General features: G+C 37.5%; 1 protein-coding gene across 2 annotated transcripts; it reads left to right on the top strand.

Annotated features, from left to right (window-relative positions):
* Window positions 1-13864, top strand: LOC100892912 (zinc finger B-box domain-containing protein 1). 2 transcript variants are annotated; one of them, XM_030981855.1, is made up of 15 exons: window positions 1-133; window positions 1644-1714; window positions 2431-2544; window positions 3139-3256; window positions 5255-5291; window positions 5936-6042; window positions 6647-6774; window positions 7798-7924; window positions 8561-8714; window positions 9310-9555; window positions 10693-10814; window positions 11040-11805; window positions 12107-12390; window positions 12421-12712; window positions 13413-13864. In XM_030981855.1, the coding sequence occupies exons 2-15, from the start codon at window positions 1659-1661 to the stop codon at window positions 13658-13660; spliced, it is 2799 nt and encodes a 932-aa protein (XP_030837715.1). In that variant the 5' UTR covers window positions 1-133; window positions 1644-1658; the 3' UTR covers window positions 13661-13864. The 2 variants fall into 2 exon arrangements, with proteins under 2 accessions (XP_030837715.1, XP_030837714.1); XM_030981854.1 differs by having other exon boundaries at window positions 12107-12712.

The following is a 13864-nucleotide window of genomic DNA, read 5'->3' on the forward strand; positions in this document are numbered from 1 at the left end:
TCTATTAGCGCCATTTTGAATTCTTTCCCAGGCCGTTGTCAATGTAAACGATAAAATTCATCGTGATCAATAGATTTGAAATTTAAAGCATTTTATAGCTGCAGAAGTACTTGAATTTCAAGCATTGGAAGAGGTAAATATATTTATTAGATTGAAATTTGAAGAATTCTTAATTCTACGAGTGATCAAGTGACAAGTGGATTTTTTTAACGAGACCTCCGCGCTCCGGCGTCGGCTATAATTGCTGCTCTGGTCCCATATACTAAAAAGTGTGTTATGTTTTCCAAGTTTCGTCATTGATGATTGAGTAACCATCTAATCTAGACCTAATGGGTGGTATTCTCATAAGTTAAGCCGGGACTAAGTCCAGACTAAACAAGAATTTTAGTTCACACTTCTATGGAATGCTATGTTTCACCTTCCTCCTTTAATATTCATGATAAAGATAATCTACCAAAGACTTTGTTGAAATTCACTTCATACTCATAGATCTAATATCTTTTTCATCCCATTTCATTGCATTTGCAAAATTAATTTTTTGGACACTTTTCATTGAAGGATTAAAATAATCTGTACAGGGTAAATTAGTTTGCAACAGGCACTCCATAAAAGTATGAACTAACTAAGTATGCGCTAACTTAGTACGCGCTACCGGAATACCACCCAATGTCATTACTTAAGTTAGATATAGATTGTCGGTGATTTAAATGAATGTGTGTATGATTTCGATTTTCATTGAAATTATAAACCATGTACTAGTCTAGTGTTCAAATTACATGGAATTATGGGTGTAAACAAACCAGAGTTTCGGTTGTGTGACTGTGATGATATTCTGACGTGTCCGAGACTGGCCTACTGGCACTGCCACTGGGATGATTCTGACTGAGTAATTCAACTCTGCCACTCCTATAAGTAATGCTTGAGGTCTGTTGTTATTGTTGTTGTTGAGATATAGGTGGTGCTCTTCAATCTTCTACAGTTCTAAGACTATCTGCACCTTAAACTTTCCAAATTATTAATTACAAGTCAAAATAATTCCTGTCTTGATTTCTTTTCCAGTTCATTGTTTTTGTTTGGCATTGAATATCGTTCTAGTCCTGGGTTTACCTATTCTCTGCAACAGCAAGGGGGGCGCGTAATACAATCGTTTACTCATCATTAGTAATGCATTTAATTCTTTTGTCCTTTTCACTTTAAGTTTAACTGGTGTTGCCTAACTCTGACCTAAACAGAAAAATACTGTCTGGTAAAGTGGCATGTTGAATTCTCTAATAAAAACTGACATTGTCAACCTTTTGTATGGAGGTAATCAGTGGAGCCAGTCAGTATCAGACTCTTTCAAAGACTGAAGCTTTTGGTCTAAATCTTAACCACACCATTTAAACTACTCGTAGCAGCATTGGTATACTTTGTGTTTGATAAAAAATTTAAGATGCCCCCGATTCTCAAAATTGTCAAACACCACTTAGATCTACCACTGTTTAGTGCATATCCATAGACACATGTGAGTGGTTTTCGATAGACCTACTGCATGATCTTATCTCGCACATTCGCCAAGTGATAACTGGCCAAGTTTCATTGTACCTAACTTGTTAGTCAGCTATATTTTTGTAATAATTACTCACTGAATTGTTTTATTTCAGATTCTAAATGCAGCTATGGCTTCTAGACCATTCAACACATCGGCCAAGGAGCCCGTGTCGGTTAAACTGAGGTATGAAAATAAGAGTGTTATTTTTTCCCAAATAACCTTTGAAACATGCATTTACATGTCTTTTTTTTTGTCAACCAATAAAATGAAAAATAGCCAGGGCATGCATCGTTTCATAACACCTCCATAAGTAAAAGTTCACTGACATCCCATTGAAACGCGTGTTAAACTTAATACACATATTTCAATGGGATGTCGGTGATCTTGTACTTATGACGGTTTTGTGAGATGTTGCCCAAGTTAAACTTGTTCTTTTGTTTCTTATGGAATGTTATGAAAATGGTTCCCCTAAAATGTTATATATAATATTGTTAAAATGTTCTTCATTTTTAAAAGAGCAAATTTTAATGCTACTCTTAATTTTCTTGATAATTGTTTGTTATGTCACCATTACTATGTGAGCCAGGTGGTCATTCAGTTGACACCTTTGATTTTGTTTTTTTAATGTATTTTATAACTATGAAGAGCGCTCATACTTTTTATTCAGTAAGAAGATGGACATTTCTTATTGCTGTTGTTGGTAGTGATATTGTTATAGTTGTTGTTCTTGTTGTTATTACTGTTGTTATTATTTAATATTTTTTTGATTATTTCTGTTATTTTTTTTATTATTACTAATTTTATTACTACTGCTACTACAACTTTTATCATCAATTTTGTGTTATTATATTTGTGAAGCTTGCATACGGTAATCTTGTAAAATTGTATTTTCAATACAGGGGATTAAATGCTTCAAAAAGTGTGACCAGACAGCTTGAGATCGACAGTCGCAGAATGGAAGAACGTCTGAGAGAGCTGAAGGTCGTTATGAACAGAGAGAAACAAGAAAGAGAGTGAGTTTGAATTGAGAAGGTTGAAATAGTATTCCTTCATGTTCTATGATACAAACATTACATCATCATTATTTTGGTTGAGACAACCTTCTTATGTAGAGGTCCAATCATTTTTTTCCCCAGCTATTAAAGTGTCTATGAGTCTTAAACAAACAAATTATTTTGTTTCATACATTTTGAAAACTCTGTAGACTGCCAACTAATTCATCATAGATAGAAAGCCTACAATATGTTTGAGTTTGCAAGCATTGGAACTAGCAGTGTGAAGCACTGTAATACTTTCTGAAAGGATGAAAAGAAGTTTGTTTTACAATTTTTGCTAGGGTGCCAGAATGAATGAAAACACCTTGCAGATTTTTGGCTTGGGTTTGCATTTTTTGTTTAATGTATGTAGATTTGTATATAAATTAACATTTAAACTAAGTGCCATTCAATATGGTAAACAGAAACAATAATGATGAAGACAGTATCCAATTAAGAGCCTTCCGGGGAAATTTGGAAATGAAGACTGCTACCGATAATTTTATTTCAGAGTCTCATTTACTTCTCAATATGGTAAGATATTAATCAGATCACGATTGTTTTCTTATACAGGAGGCAAGGAAGTGCTGGATCAGGGGGAATCTGGTCATCGGCAAAGACTGCACCACCAGGCATTGATGTGACGAAAAAGAAGAGTCCAGCAAAACCTACCAAACCAGGAGAAAACAAGGTATACTGAAGGACAATCTGTCATATTTTTTGATGACATATTTAGGTTTTTCAAGCCTCATAATCATAAAAATAACACAGATAGTTTTTGGAAGTTTTGTTTGTGGCAATCATAACCTTCTACCTGACTCGAATGCCATATGAATATCTGGTCACTTTAAATGATTTCTTTTAACTTTCAGTCAATTCATTGGAAATTTTCGGCCACATGTAGTCCAGGATATCTATAAAATGGTGTAAATTTGCTCATCACAAGAAAGAGAAGAAATGAATAAGTGTTTGAATGAATACTGTGTCAATTCATTACCATATTTATATCTGTTACGCCTCAGAGAGAGTATTTTGTATTAAAGGGCTCCGGTAACTTTGTCTTAGATCCTTTAGAAATAATCCTTGATTTAGCTCATGCTGCAATGATAATTATAAACCTTTAGGTCAGTCAGGAACTCCATGACTTTTACAAGCCGATCGCCTGTCTGATTATCAAGATATTATGATTGGAATTACAAATTTTGAAAACCGTTCGCTTTCATAACACTACAGTCTATTGGGGAAAACGAGTATGGTAAAACCGGTCACTCAAAGATTTTTCTTTTTTGAGGCATTTATTGATCATTTTGAAGCGCAATTTTTTTTAGGGCTTCAATATTACACCATATCACAGACACTGGTAACATGTAGGACCATGTATCTCAGATTTAACATTGCTAAACGATCCCTTTAAGCGTAATGTAAAAATCCAGATTATTATTATCAGGTGGGCTGTATCTAATACAGACCACCTTATAATTTTGTTAAAATTGCCTTTATTATTATTATTTATTTATTTTTATTTTTTTTTATTTTGAACCACTTTTTTGTTAACAAGATAACTTTGAAATGGTTCAATCAAATAATTTGAAATTTAGCACACATATGTATAGGCATATGAACAAAGCAAGGTAAGGTTTTAAACCTTGACCTTGACTGATGACGTCATCTAGGCGCCATTTTGTGAAATTATCTGAAAATAAACTCTTGATCATATCTTCATAACCAAAGGTTATTTCTCATTCATTTTTATCATGATCAAGGTCAATATCAGTCCGGTCAATTTCCGGTCAAAAAACGCGCGCGTGCGCGTACGTCCGCGCGTCAGTGCGCGCGCAAAAATTTTAAATGCTCAAAATCGTCTCAAATTAATTTTGCATACGTTTCAGGTCATTTTAAGCATTTTATAAAAAATCGCGCGTACGAGCATGCGCGCGCGTTTTCGCGCGTAACACCATTACACAACATAGAATCGCCATTTTTTTTTCTTTCATGATATTTTTCATTTTTCGAGGAATTTGATACCATGTTTATCTCCTTATGACCATTAATAACAAGATGAGCGTCAATTCAAGATAAATGTCTTTGCGCGCGAGCTCTTTTATTACATAGCATATAAGGGCAAAAACATGCCTATACAAAATCCATTATAGCTCTTTGGAATGAACCGTGACCTTCAATGTTTTTTCATTTTTAAATAGAGTATGAGTCGGAAATATGATTCCATGTCTCATTTGGCCATTAAGTGTATCGTGACATTATCATAATGGCCTTGGAACTCAAAATACGAATCTGCATATAATGACGTCAGCATATTTATGTAACATTGATTGTATCTCTGTAAATATTGATCGATTTTCTTCCAAATTTCGATATGATGTAGCTGAGTCAATTCTCTACAAGCTCAGTCAACACCATTTTTCATTTTGATAATGTCATCAGAGTGAAAATTGCGATTAAAGGCCTCATGTCAGAAATTTCACAATTTGCGTGTTATGACTATAGAAGGTGAATTTCGTTGACGTAATGAATCTACATGATATTGTTATTAAGAATTTTAAAGCAGTTTCTCGCTTATTTTTGCTCTATTTTGTTTTCAAATTTTAGTTTACCAGCCCACCTATACTTGTTCCAAACAAGTATTATATGTCTAGTTGTTTATATGTTTATGCTTGTGTTTCAATTTCAGATCAGAAAAATAAAAGTACTAAAGGATACCCCAATTGGTAAGACATTTACTTGTTTAATATTAGAGATCCAATATGAATGTGTTCCTTTTCTTATTTAATAACGTACTTGGAGAGTCCTCTGGAAGAATAGTTTTCATACTTTAATATGAAGCTTCCCTGTGGTAAGAAAGACCATACTAATTCTTTTTATAGTTAAATTCTTTTTTAAATCTAGTCTTTTTCAAAATAAGTACAGGTGTAACCCTTCTTCTCTAATTTAGCAGAATGTAGTATGTTGATAATTAGAGATTTTGTTCTTTCTTTTTTGCACTCCAATTGTCAATTAGAAACCAAAGTCAATGCTATTCCTTCTAATGTGTTCAACTCTCTTTTTCTTGCAATTATATTCCTAGACCTTATACATTACTCTTACCAAATAACATGCAATTCTATCGACCTTCCAACTTTAATTCCTGGTTGTTTTTAACATGTTCTTCTCCTTTTTTTAAATAAATATTATTTATTATGCCGACATAGCATGTGAACATGAATAATCCAGTTAAGCTGCTTTTCATGTAAAATGATTTGTACAAACATATTTTGATTGCATTAATAAAATATTATTTAATGATTGATGATTGTTGATATTGTACGTATATTTAAAAAAAAACACTTCTTTGTCAATCACTCCCTATAAACAGAGTTACCTAAGAGAGTTCCAAAGAAGTATCCTCCAGCCCCAAACTCAGTCAGGAAGTCATTTTCTGGACCACCTTGTGGCCAGTGTGAGGAGAGAGCAGTAGCATTGGTAAGTCATCATAATCATCGTCGCCGTTGTCGTCGTCGTCATCATCATCACCATCACAATCATCATCATCATCATCAATATCATTATCATCATCATCATCATCATCATCATCATGACCACCACCTCCACCATCACCATCATCATTGTTTATTGTCAGTTTTTCTGTGGGATTGGATGTTTCATTTCTCTTATTGCCTTTTTCCAAGTCCTCTCGTCTTCAGCATCCTGTGCTCTGTACTAAAAAAAATATTAAAAAATTAGATTTTCCCTGAAGAAATTTTTCAATCATACGTGCACCCTAAATATAATAATTACAAATATGTTTCTATACAACCCCTTCATGAAACAATGAAACATGAAAACATCATCAATAACTAAGAACATCAAAGTTGATGTAATTTCCGTACAGAGCAAATTGGAGAGGACTTGCAAAATACATCACAGTGTTTTGTATTTCAAATTCAATTTGTATTTCAGTGATGACAACTTTAATAATTCATCTCCTTCTTATTATATCAGATGTTGATACAGTAACCTCTCTTTTCTCATACATTGTGGATGTGAATTGACTTTATATTTCTGCTCTCTTTACCTTTTTGTGCAGACCTGCATGGAATGTGGAGAGAATTACTGCGCAGGATGCTTTGCGAAGTTTCACCTCAAGGGGGCGCTACGTCAGCACCGTTCCATCCCATACCAGAGCGGCAGCAAAGAGAATTCGCCACATAATAGGTGAGTTATCAAGTATCCGAGAAAAGTATTATGTCACTTTAAATGTGCAGTTTTGGAGGACAATGATAATTTTGCAAGTAAATTTCTAAAAATTAAAATGCAATCTGGAGGAAAGCGTCACTATTAAAAAATGAAATGAGTCAGATTTGTTACAGTCAGAAAGCTATACAAAGAAATATCAACCTGTAGTCATATATGTTTTCAAAAATGTAATTTGTAGCTAATTACATTTCAAACACACTTGAAACAGAAAGACAAGAGTGAACTGCCTCTTAGTGCTCTATTAAAACGACAACCTCTTTGAAACTTGCTTACAAGTAGTTTCAACCCTTAATGTATTGGGCTTTCTGTTCTGTAATTTTTTATGAAAGCAGCTTTATTGATCAGTATTGTTGCATATTAATATTGCATTATTTATGGGGTTGCTTTAAAGGTACTATGTCCCATTTGCAGGCCAAACAATGAAAAGGTTAAATTCCAATGGCATTTGAAAGATAATTCTTATTTAGAACTACCCTTAAAAAAAGGGGGCTTGAAAATGTCTTTAAGTGGGAAAATAACGACTATTAGTTGTCAATCGACTTAAGAGCTAAAGAGCCAATAAGTAATATTCTTGATTTTCAGACCATTGTACCGCATGGTCGTACGTTTTATGCTGCGCAAAGATTCAATCAGTTTAATTTTGGCCATTACAAGTAGTGGGTTATTGATATCAACAAATCCTTTGCAGCTCATGTTATATATTTTATTACCAAAGAAGAAAAAAGCCAGTCAGTCACTCAGTACTGACAGTGAAGTCTAGCAAGTAAACAGGTTTCCTTGCATAATTTGGATATGAGGACACTGCTAATTATGTTTAAATTTCACAGATAGGACATACATGACATATTCGTAATTCCTGCAAAGTTCTACAGAATTTGAGGTTGGCTGCAAAAGGGACATAGTATCTTTATTACTTGCCATTCAATATATTGAATTATGTTCATTATTGTTCCTCCTCTTCCTCCTCCGTTTCCTCTGTAGTATGGAAGCCAGTTCAGTTTCCCATCCTGGAGCCAGCAAACCATCCGCTCCTAAGACAAGCTCTGGAGTAGACAGTCATTCCAATCAGCCAGGCAGAGTCATCATGGCAAAGACCACACCACCAAAGGTCAGTTATAATAATAATAACCCATTCTTGTAAAGCATGTAACACATCATGATATAAAGTCCCTACACGCTTTCAAAGATTTTTGAAAATAATTACCCTAGCTTTTAATAGCTCCGGCAGCCTTTATATATTATCAGCCGTTATCATTTAAGGGAAATTTCACCCTTATATTAGTTGGATTTTAATAATAGAGGAAGAGTCATGAGAGAAACAGATTAGTGAAAGTTTGAGCAAAATCCAATAATGAGACAAAAGAGAGTTAATAATTCTTGTTTTTAGAATCGATCATTTTCGCAACTCTGTGATGTTTCACCAGACATCCTCTCCCATTTACTGTGTTCTAAACTAAATCATGAATATCTATTTACTCAAAAGAAAAAGTTTGCTCATACGTATCTTTATATATTGCATGTAAACGAGTAGAATTTTTATGTACTGATTATCAAATTTGAATAAATCTTGAATAAGAGTTTGGACGTTGAAAGTTAGTGTTTCAGCATGGAACTGAAAACAGGTCTTTAATATTTACAAATTTTTTTTTTTCAAGATGAACGATTTAAAAGAAAACACCAGGGCGAGTGAAAACTTGCTTTTAAAGGTTTACCTTCATTATTATTGTGTTTTTTTAACATCCAGAATCCTTCTCCCAAGCCTGGTATCTCGGCCTTCGAAGGAGAGTATAGTGAAGAAGAGAGCGCTGCTTCCTTTGCTGCTGCACTGGCTGAATGGAGACAAGTTAAGAAAGGGGGTCAGCAAAATGGCGTAGGTGGCCAGGGTGCCAAGAAAGATGGTATGTAAACACACCCAGTTTTGTGAATTAACCTTTTCATTGCAATGTAAAGACCAGTTCACATTTGAATAAAAACAGTATACTAAAGTGTGTGTGTGTGTGTGTGTATTGGGTTTTTACAGACGTGTATCAATCAGATATGATTATTTACGTCTGGGGATTGACCTTTACACGTCACCATCCAAAAGACGTGACTCAGTTTCAAACCTGTGTCCTCGGCTGAATCAGTTTGTAAATTCCACTGTTAGCTGGATTACAGGCGCACGCCACAATACCTAGTCGCCTATGTCCCAAGAATTTATAGTAGTGTTTAAAAAAAAACTTTCCTGTTTGCGGGGGCTTTTTGAGGATTTGTTGTTGTACAAGTGCACTTTTTCTCACAGTGATATTAAAGTATTTGATTGTCATCTACCAGAGCTCTTATACCACTTACCAGAGATAGTTACATCACCATAAAGTGCAGCAGATTGGTCAGTCATTAACCTCTGACCTCTGAATACAGGTGTCACAACCGTCTCTCTCAAATTGCTATGAGAAACCATACATATCAACAGCTTGCTAATAATCTGTTTTCTCACTATCTACCTTATCTCAGTGCATGACATGGGCAGCGGATCGGCAGCAGCTCTCGACGCCGACAAGGTACCAGTGGAGATCAACTTCCAGGAGAACCCATCCCTGAGCTACGCTGATAGGCTCCTGCTCAAGAAACACAGACGCACAGAGCTGCCTACTGCCTTGAGCCCTACCCCCAGTCAGCTGGCAAATCATTACCTACCTAGGGAGACCGATTCCAGAATCAGCCAGAGTGATTTGACCAATGGGCACTATGACCGCTCAGGTGAGGCAATTTGAAACTACCGGGGTAACCTGAGGAATTATGACTTACTTAGGGAACTTCTGTGGGAGTTTTGTGTAGCCTTTTGTCAAGTTACTATTCTGACATGAGATGAATTTGAGGTAAAACTATATTTTTTTAAAGGCACCGGTAATACAAAGTTTTGGGAAATTTTGGATATCGGGTGGATAGTGATTCTTCACAACTTTGATATATTTGGATGCCCCTGTGGATGTATTAGAATCACTAGAAAATTTAGCCCTCAAAACACTTCTGCTTTTGAGAAAAATTGAATATAAAAATTTACCGGTGCTCCCAGTAAATTTTGATAAATTTCAAATAGCGCCTACGGACGTGTAATGGTAGCCGCAACCATGAAAATTTCAGAACATTTAGCGATGGTATATAATTTCCAAACGGGAATGGCTAGTCGGTCATGATTTTAGTCAATAAACATTGTTTTATAGCTTAATTAATATCTTGACCTGAGAGGCAGCTATACAACATAAAGAGTTTATTATTTACAATTGTATAACTTTAGACTCTATTTCAACCGCGACAAAGATCGCTGAATATTGTAGGACCGCATATGCTTCCAATATGTTCATTTGAACCAAATTTGTATTACCTTTAAACTGTGACAATTTGATAATAATTTCAAGGATTTCAAACAAATTTGGATAGATGAACTAAAGAGATTTAGGAATGATCACTTGATAACTATTGGCATAATATAAGTAAGCTTTGCGAACCAATTACATGCCTGAGCAAGTCAACAAGTATTATATCAAATCAAAGTAAACATAATGCACTTGGGATAGGCCTAATGAATATGTTGTTCGTTCGGTTTGTGTGTTTAAAACAAAAGATTGATTTTGCATCTTGAGTCATTGAAGTGCGATGGCTCTGTGGTAGAGCAGTTCCGGAGGTTCCGGATTCAAAACCGAGTTGATGCACCCAGTGCCCTTAGGTAAGGCATTACTCCTCATTACCAAGTCCCTCAAAGAGGACTTAAAGGCATCTGTCCCTTGGTTGCTTATGTATATGCATACCGGTACACATGCTTTCTTAGCAGTCAGGTAAAATAAACAAACCAATCAAAGTTTCCTTATGTTTTGTATGTTCTCCTCATGCATATAGAGGAGGAATTGGAGATTGAAGAGGAACGCCAGCGTTACGCAAACATCTTCGCCAAAGAATCACCCCGAGAGGAAATGGAACGACCCCAAAGCAATCTTACCATCTTGGAAATCACAGATGAGGTACGTGCCATCTCGCGATAACCGATTGTAACAGAATACATGATTATATACATGTATCTCTTATGATTGATTACTGGTATTGGGAGGAAAGAGAATGATAAAAAGTGAAATAATATATAATTATATATGATATACAAGATTTAGACTTTTGACTATAATATGACAAAATTGTCTGTATTCTTCTCATTTATATTCTTTTGTTTTTATTTTTCTTTGTACCATCAGGATGCCACTGTTGAAAAAGATCTTGAAGTCCAGTCTGTTTATAGTGTTCAAGAATGGGATTCTGTCATCAACGCTCCGTCTCCTCATGTCATGGTCATGACACCAGATAGCAATCAGTCTGGAATCAAGCTCGCAGATTCAAGCATGAAGTCAAAAGATGTGAAGTCCAACACAAGTGCAACCAGGGTGATGCCTTCAGGGAAGGGATCGTCCGCAAAGATTGATCAGAGGGTTTCCGGGAGTTCTGCCAAGTCTGCAGCCAGGAAAGACCATGAGAAACAGACTCCGTCCAGGAATGGGACAGCACCTAAGCCAAGCGTGGGCAGAGAAAAGCAGTCGGCTCAAGCCAGACCCAGCTCAAAGATCGGCTCTGGTAGATCAGCGGTTGCAGCATCAGGCAGTCAACGGGACAGCACAAGCCAGAAGAACAGAACGGAGAGTGCTGTGCAAGGGAGACAGTCTGCATCGGGACGGCAATCTTCTGCTGGAGGTGGGAAGAAGAAAGGACAGGAGGATTCTCAAGGAAGGCAATCAGCAGTGGAAAGGCCACCTTCTGCAGGAATCACCACGTTGCCTTCCAAGGAACTCCAGGAGATCGGAAGGATGCGCCCTGGCGTGCAGCATCAGCAGGGCTACCAGGAGGGACTGGGGTCTTTCTTCATGGGTGGTGTGGATATGAAGGACAAGAAGGACGCCGGCAGAAAGAAAGTGGAGCCAGAGAGAACCAACACCCCTACAAATGTACTACCAGATTGTTCCTACAAAGGTGAGGTTCCCATTGCCATTACTGTGATAAATGCTCACTTTGTTTGTATTTTCCACCATGCCTTGTTCAAATTAATAGCTGCTTAGCTTGTTCTTAAATTTAAAGTTGCACAGGGTGAAAAAGATCTTTATTTAGATTTGATTATGTACCAAGCATTTTAGACATGATGCAGACAAGATGATTTCCACAATGTACATGTACCATTTACTTGCCATTATTTCATATCAATCATGATTCAATGCCATAGGAAATATCATGCTCGTGTGTTTGACCAAATTTTGCAACTTTCTGTGATTGGCAGGTCCATCGACATGGAGACCAGACAGCAGTATGTCCAACCATCCTGATCAGCCTGCCACAGTTCTCTCCCCGTCACCTCCAAAACAATCCAGAGACACCAAGTCACCCAGCATGTCCGGTAGAAAGCGGTCCTCTCTTCCCATGGCTACAGGGACCTCATCTTCGGGGACCACAAGCAACCGATCTGCCCCAACTGGCACGACTCCTCGGGCAATGTCCAGCAAGCCACGAAGCGGCGTTCCTGAACGGACGCCTCGCAGGTCTGCAGGAGTGGCTCCAGGAAAGGCAGGGTCTGCAGGAGTGGCTCCAGGAAAGGCAGGAGCTTCGGAAGTCGATAACACACTGCACTGGAAACTCAGTCAGGCAGAAAAGGCCAAAGGATCAAGGATGGCACCAAGTGGTCTCAGGAAATCAGGTACAGGAGACCACTCTGCATCATCCAGTGCATCCAGTATGGCCCCTAGGAGCAGCAGTCGTATCGAGGTCGATGGCGATGACATGACGGGGTACGATGATGAAGGGTCTGCGAGGAGGAGAGAGGAAGAGGACCATGAAGCCTTGGAACAACTCAATTGGGAACTAGCCTCTAATGATGGCAGAATTACAGGTATGCTACTTCATGCACTACTAACTTATATTTAGTGTTTGTTGAAAACTTGCCCCAATTACCCCTTTGAAAACTACCTAGGGATTCTGAGACAGATATTTTCCAGGGGATGATTTTCCCCGGGGTAGCCTGGAAAGGGGTGGGGTAACATATAGTTGTCTGTGAGATAATTGTTGTCAGCCTAAGGGATAGTTGTCCTGGGGTGTAGTTGTTCTAGGGTGTAGTTGTCCGAGGACAGATGGTTTTCTGGGAATGGTGGTCAATGTAGTTGTCTGTGAGATGATTGTTATTGTCCTCTGGAGTACTTGCTTTAGGACTGGAGGAAATTTGGTAGAATTTGTATGTAAATAAACAAATAAAAGATAAAAATACACCTTAAAGCCTATCTGCGCTAGTTTGGCCAGGAGGGATTAGACCTCCCTACATGGTCACTGACGGGTGGTTATCATCAAATCAGCTCTCAATTAATATAAGAAAAAGGGGATCATGGAGGACCAACAGGTACCGCTTAGGCATTGTTTGCTATATAGAGGGTGCAAGTAGCTACAAGTAGTGCAGTCCCGCTTTAAAGCCTTCATCAGTCCAGTTTTAATCTAATTTTTTAAGAAGAAAATTAGTTTTCTTATACTCCTCCTTAGGCCCATTGAAAGCCTCTGTATATTCATTATTCAATCACTGTCTTCTTTTTTTATCTCCACAGCTGATGGTCGCATCTCTAGCCTGAGTCTCATCGAGGGACTAGACGAGAACAACCTTCTATTCATGGCTGTCGAGGACCAGGACCGGGCCCTAGGAATCACACAAGACGATGGACTAGGATCTGGTCTAAGCACTCCCTGTAATGATCTCTCCTTGGACCAACTCAGCGAGGAGGAGCTCCAGTCGGACTTTGTGGTTGCGGCCGATAACAAGCGCTCTAAAGAAGAAGTCCAGGCTCTCAATAGTTAAAAGTAATCTTGACCTCAAACTAGGTAAATGGGATTGTATGTTATGGAAAACTGTGTAAGGAGGTATCCTGGAGGGGTCTGCTCGCTCTTCATAAGAGCCGCTATTTATTAAGGACAACTATTCATTTGGTCACACCTTATGGATAGTGGTCCTTATGAATAGTGGTCCTTATGAATAGTCGTCCTTATGAATAGTGGTCCTTAT

Source organism: Strongylocentrotus purpuratus, unplaced genomic scaffold, assembly GCF_000002235.5.
Source record: "Strongylocentrotus purpuratus isolate Spur 01 unplaced genomic scaffold, Spur_5.0 spur5_scaffold_12, whole genome shotgun sequence".
Lineage (NCBI taxonomy): Eukaryota > Metazoa > Echinodermata > Echinoidea > Camarodonta > Strongylocentrotidae > Strongylocentrotus > Strongylocentrotus purpuratus.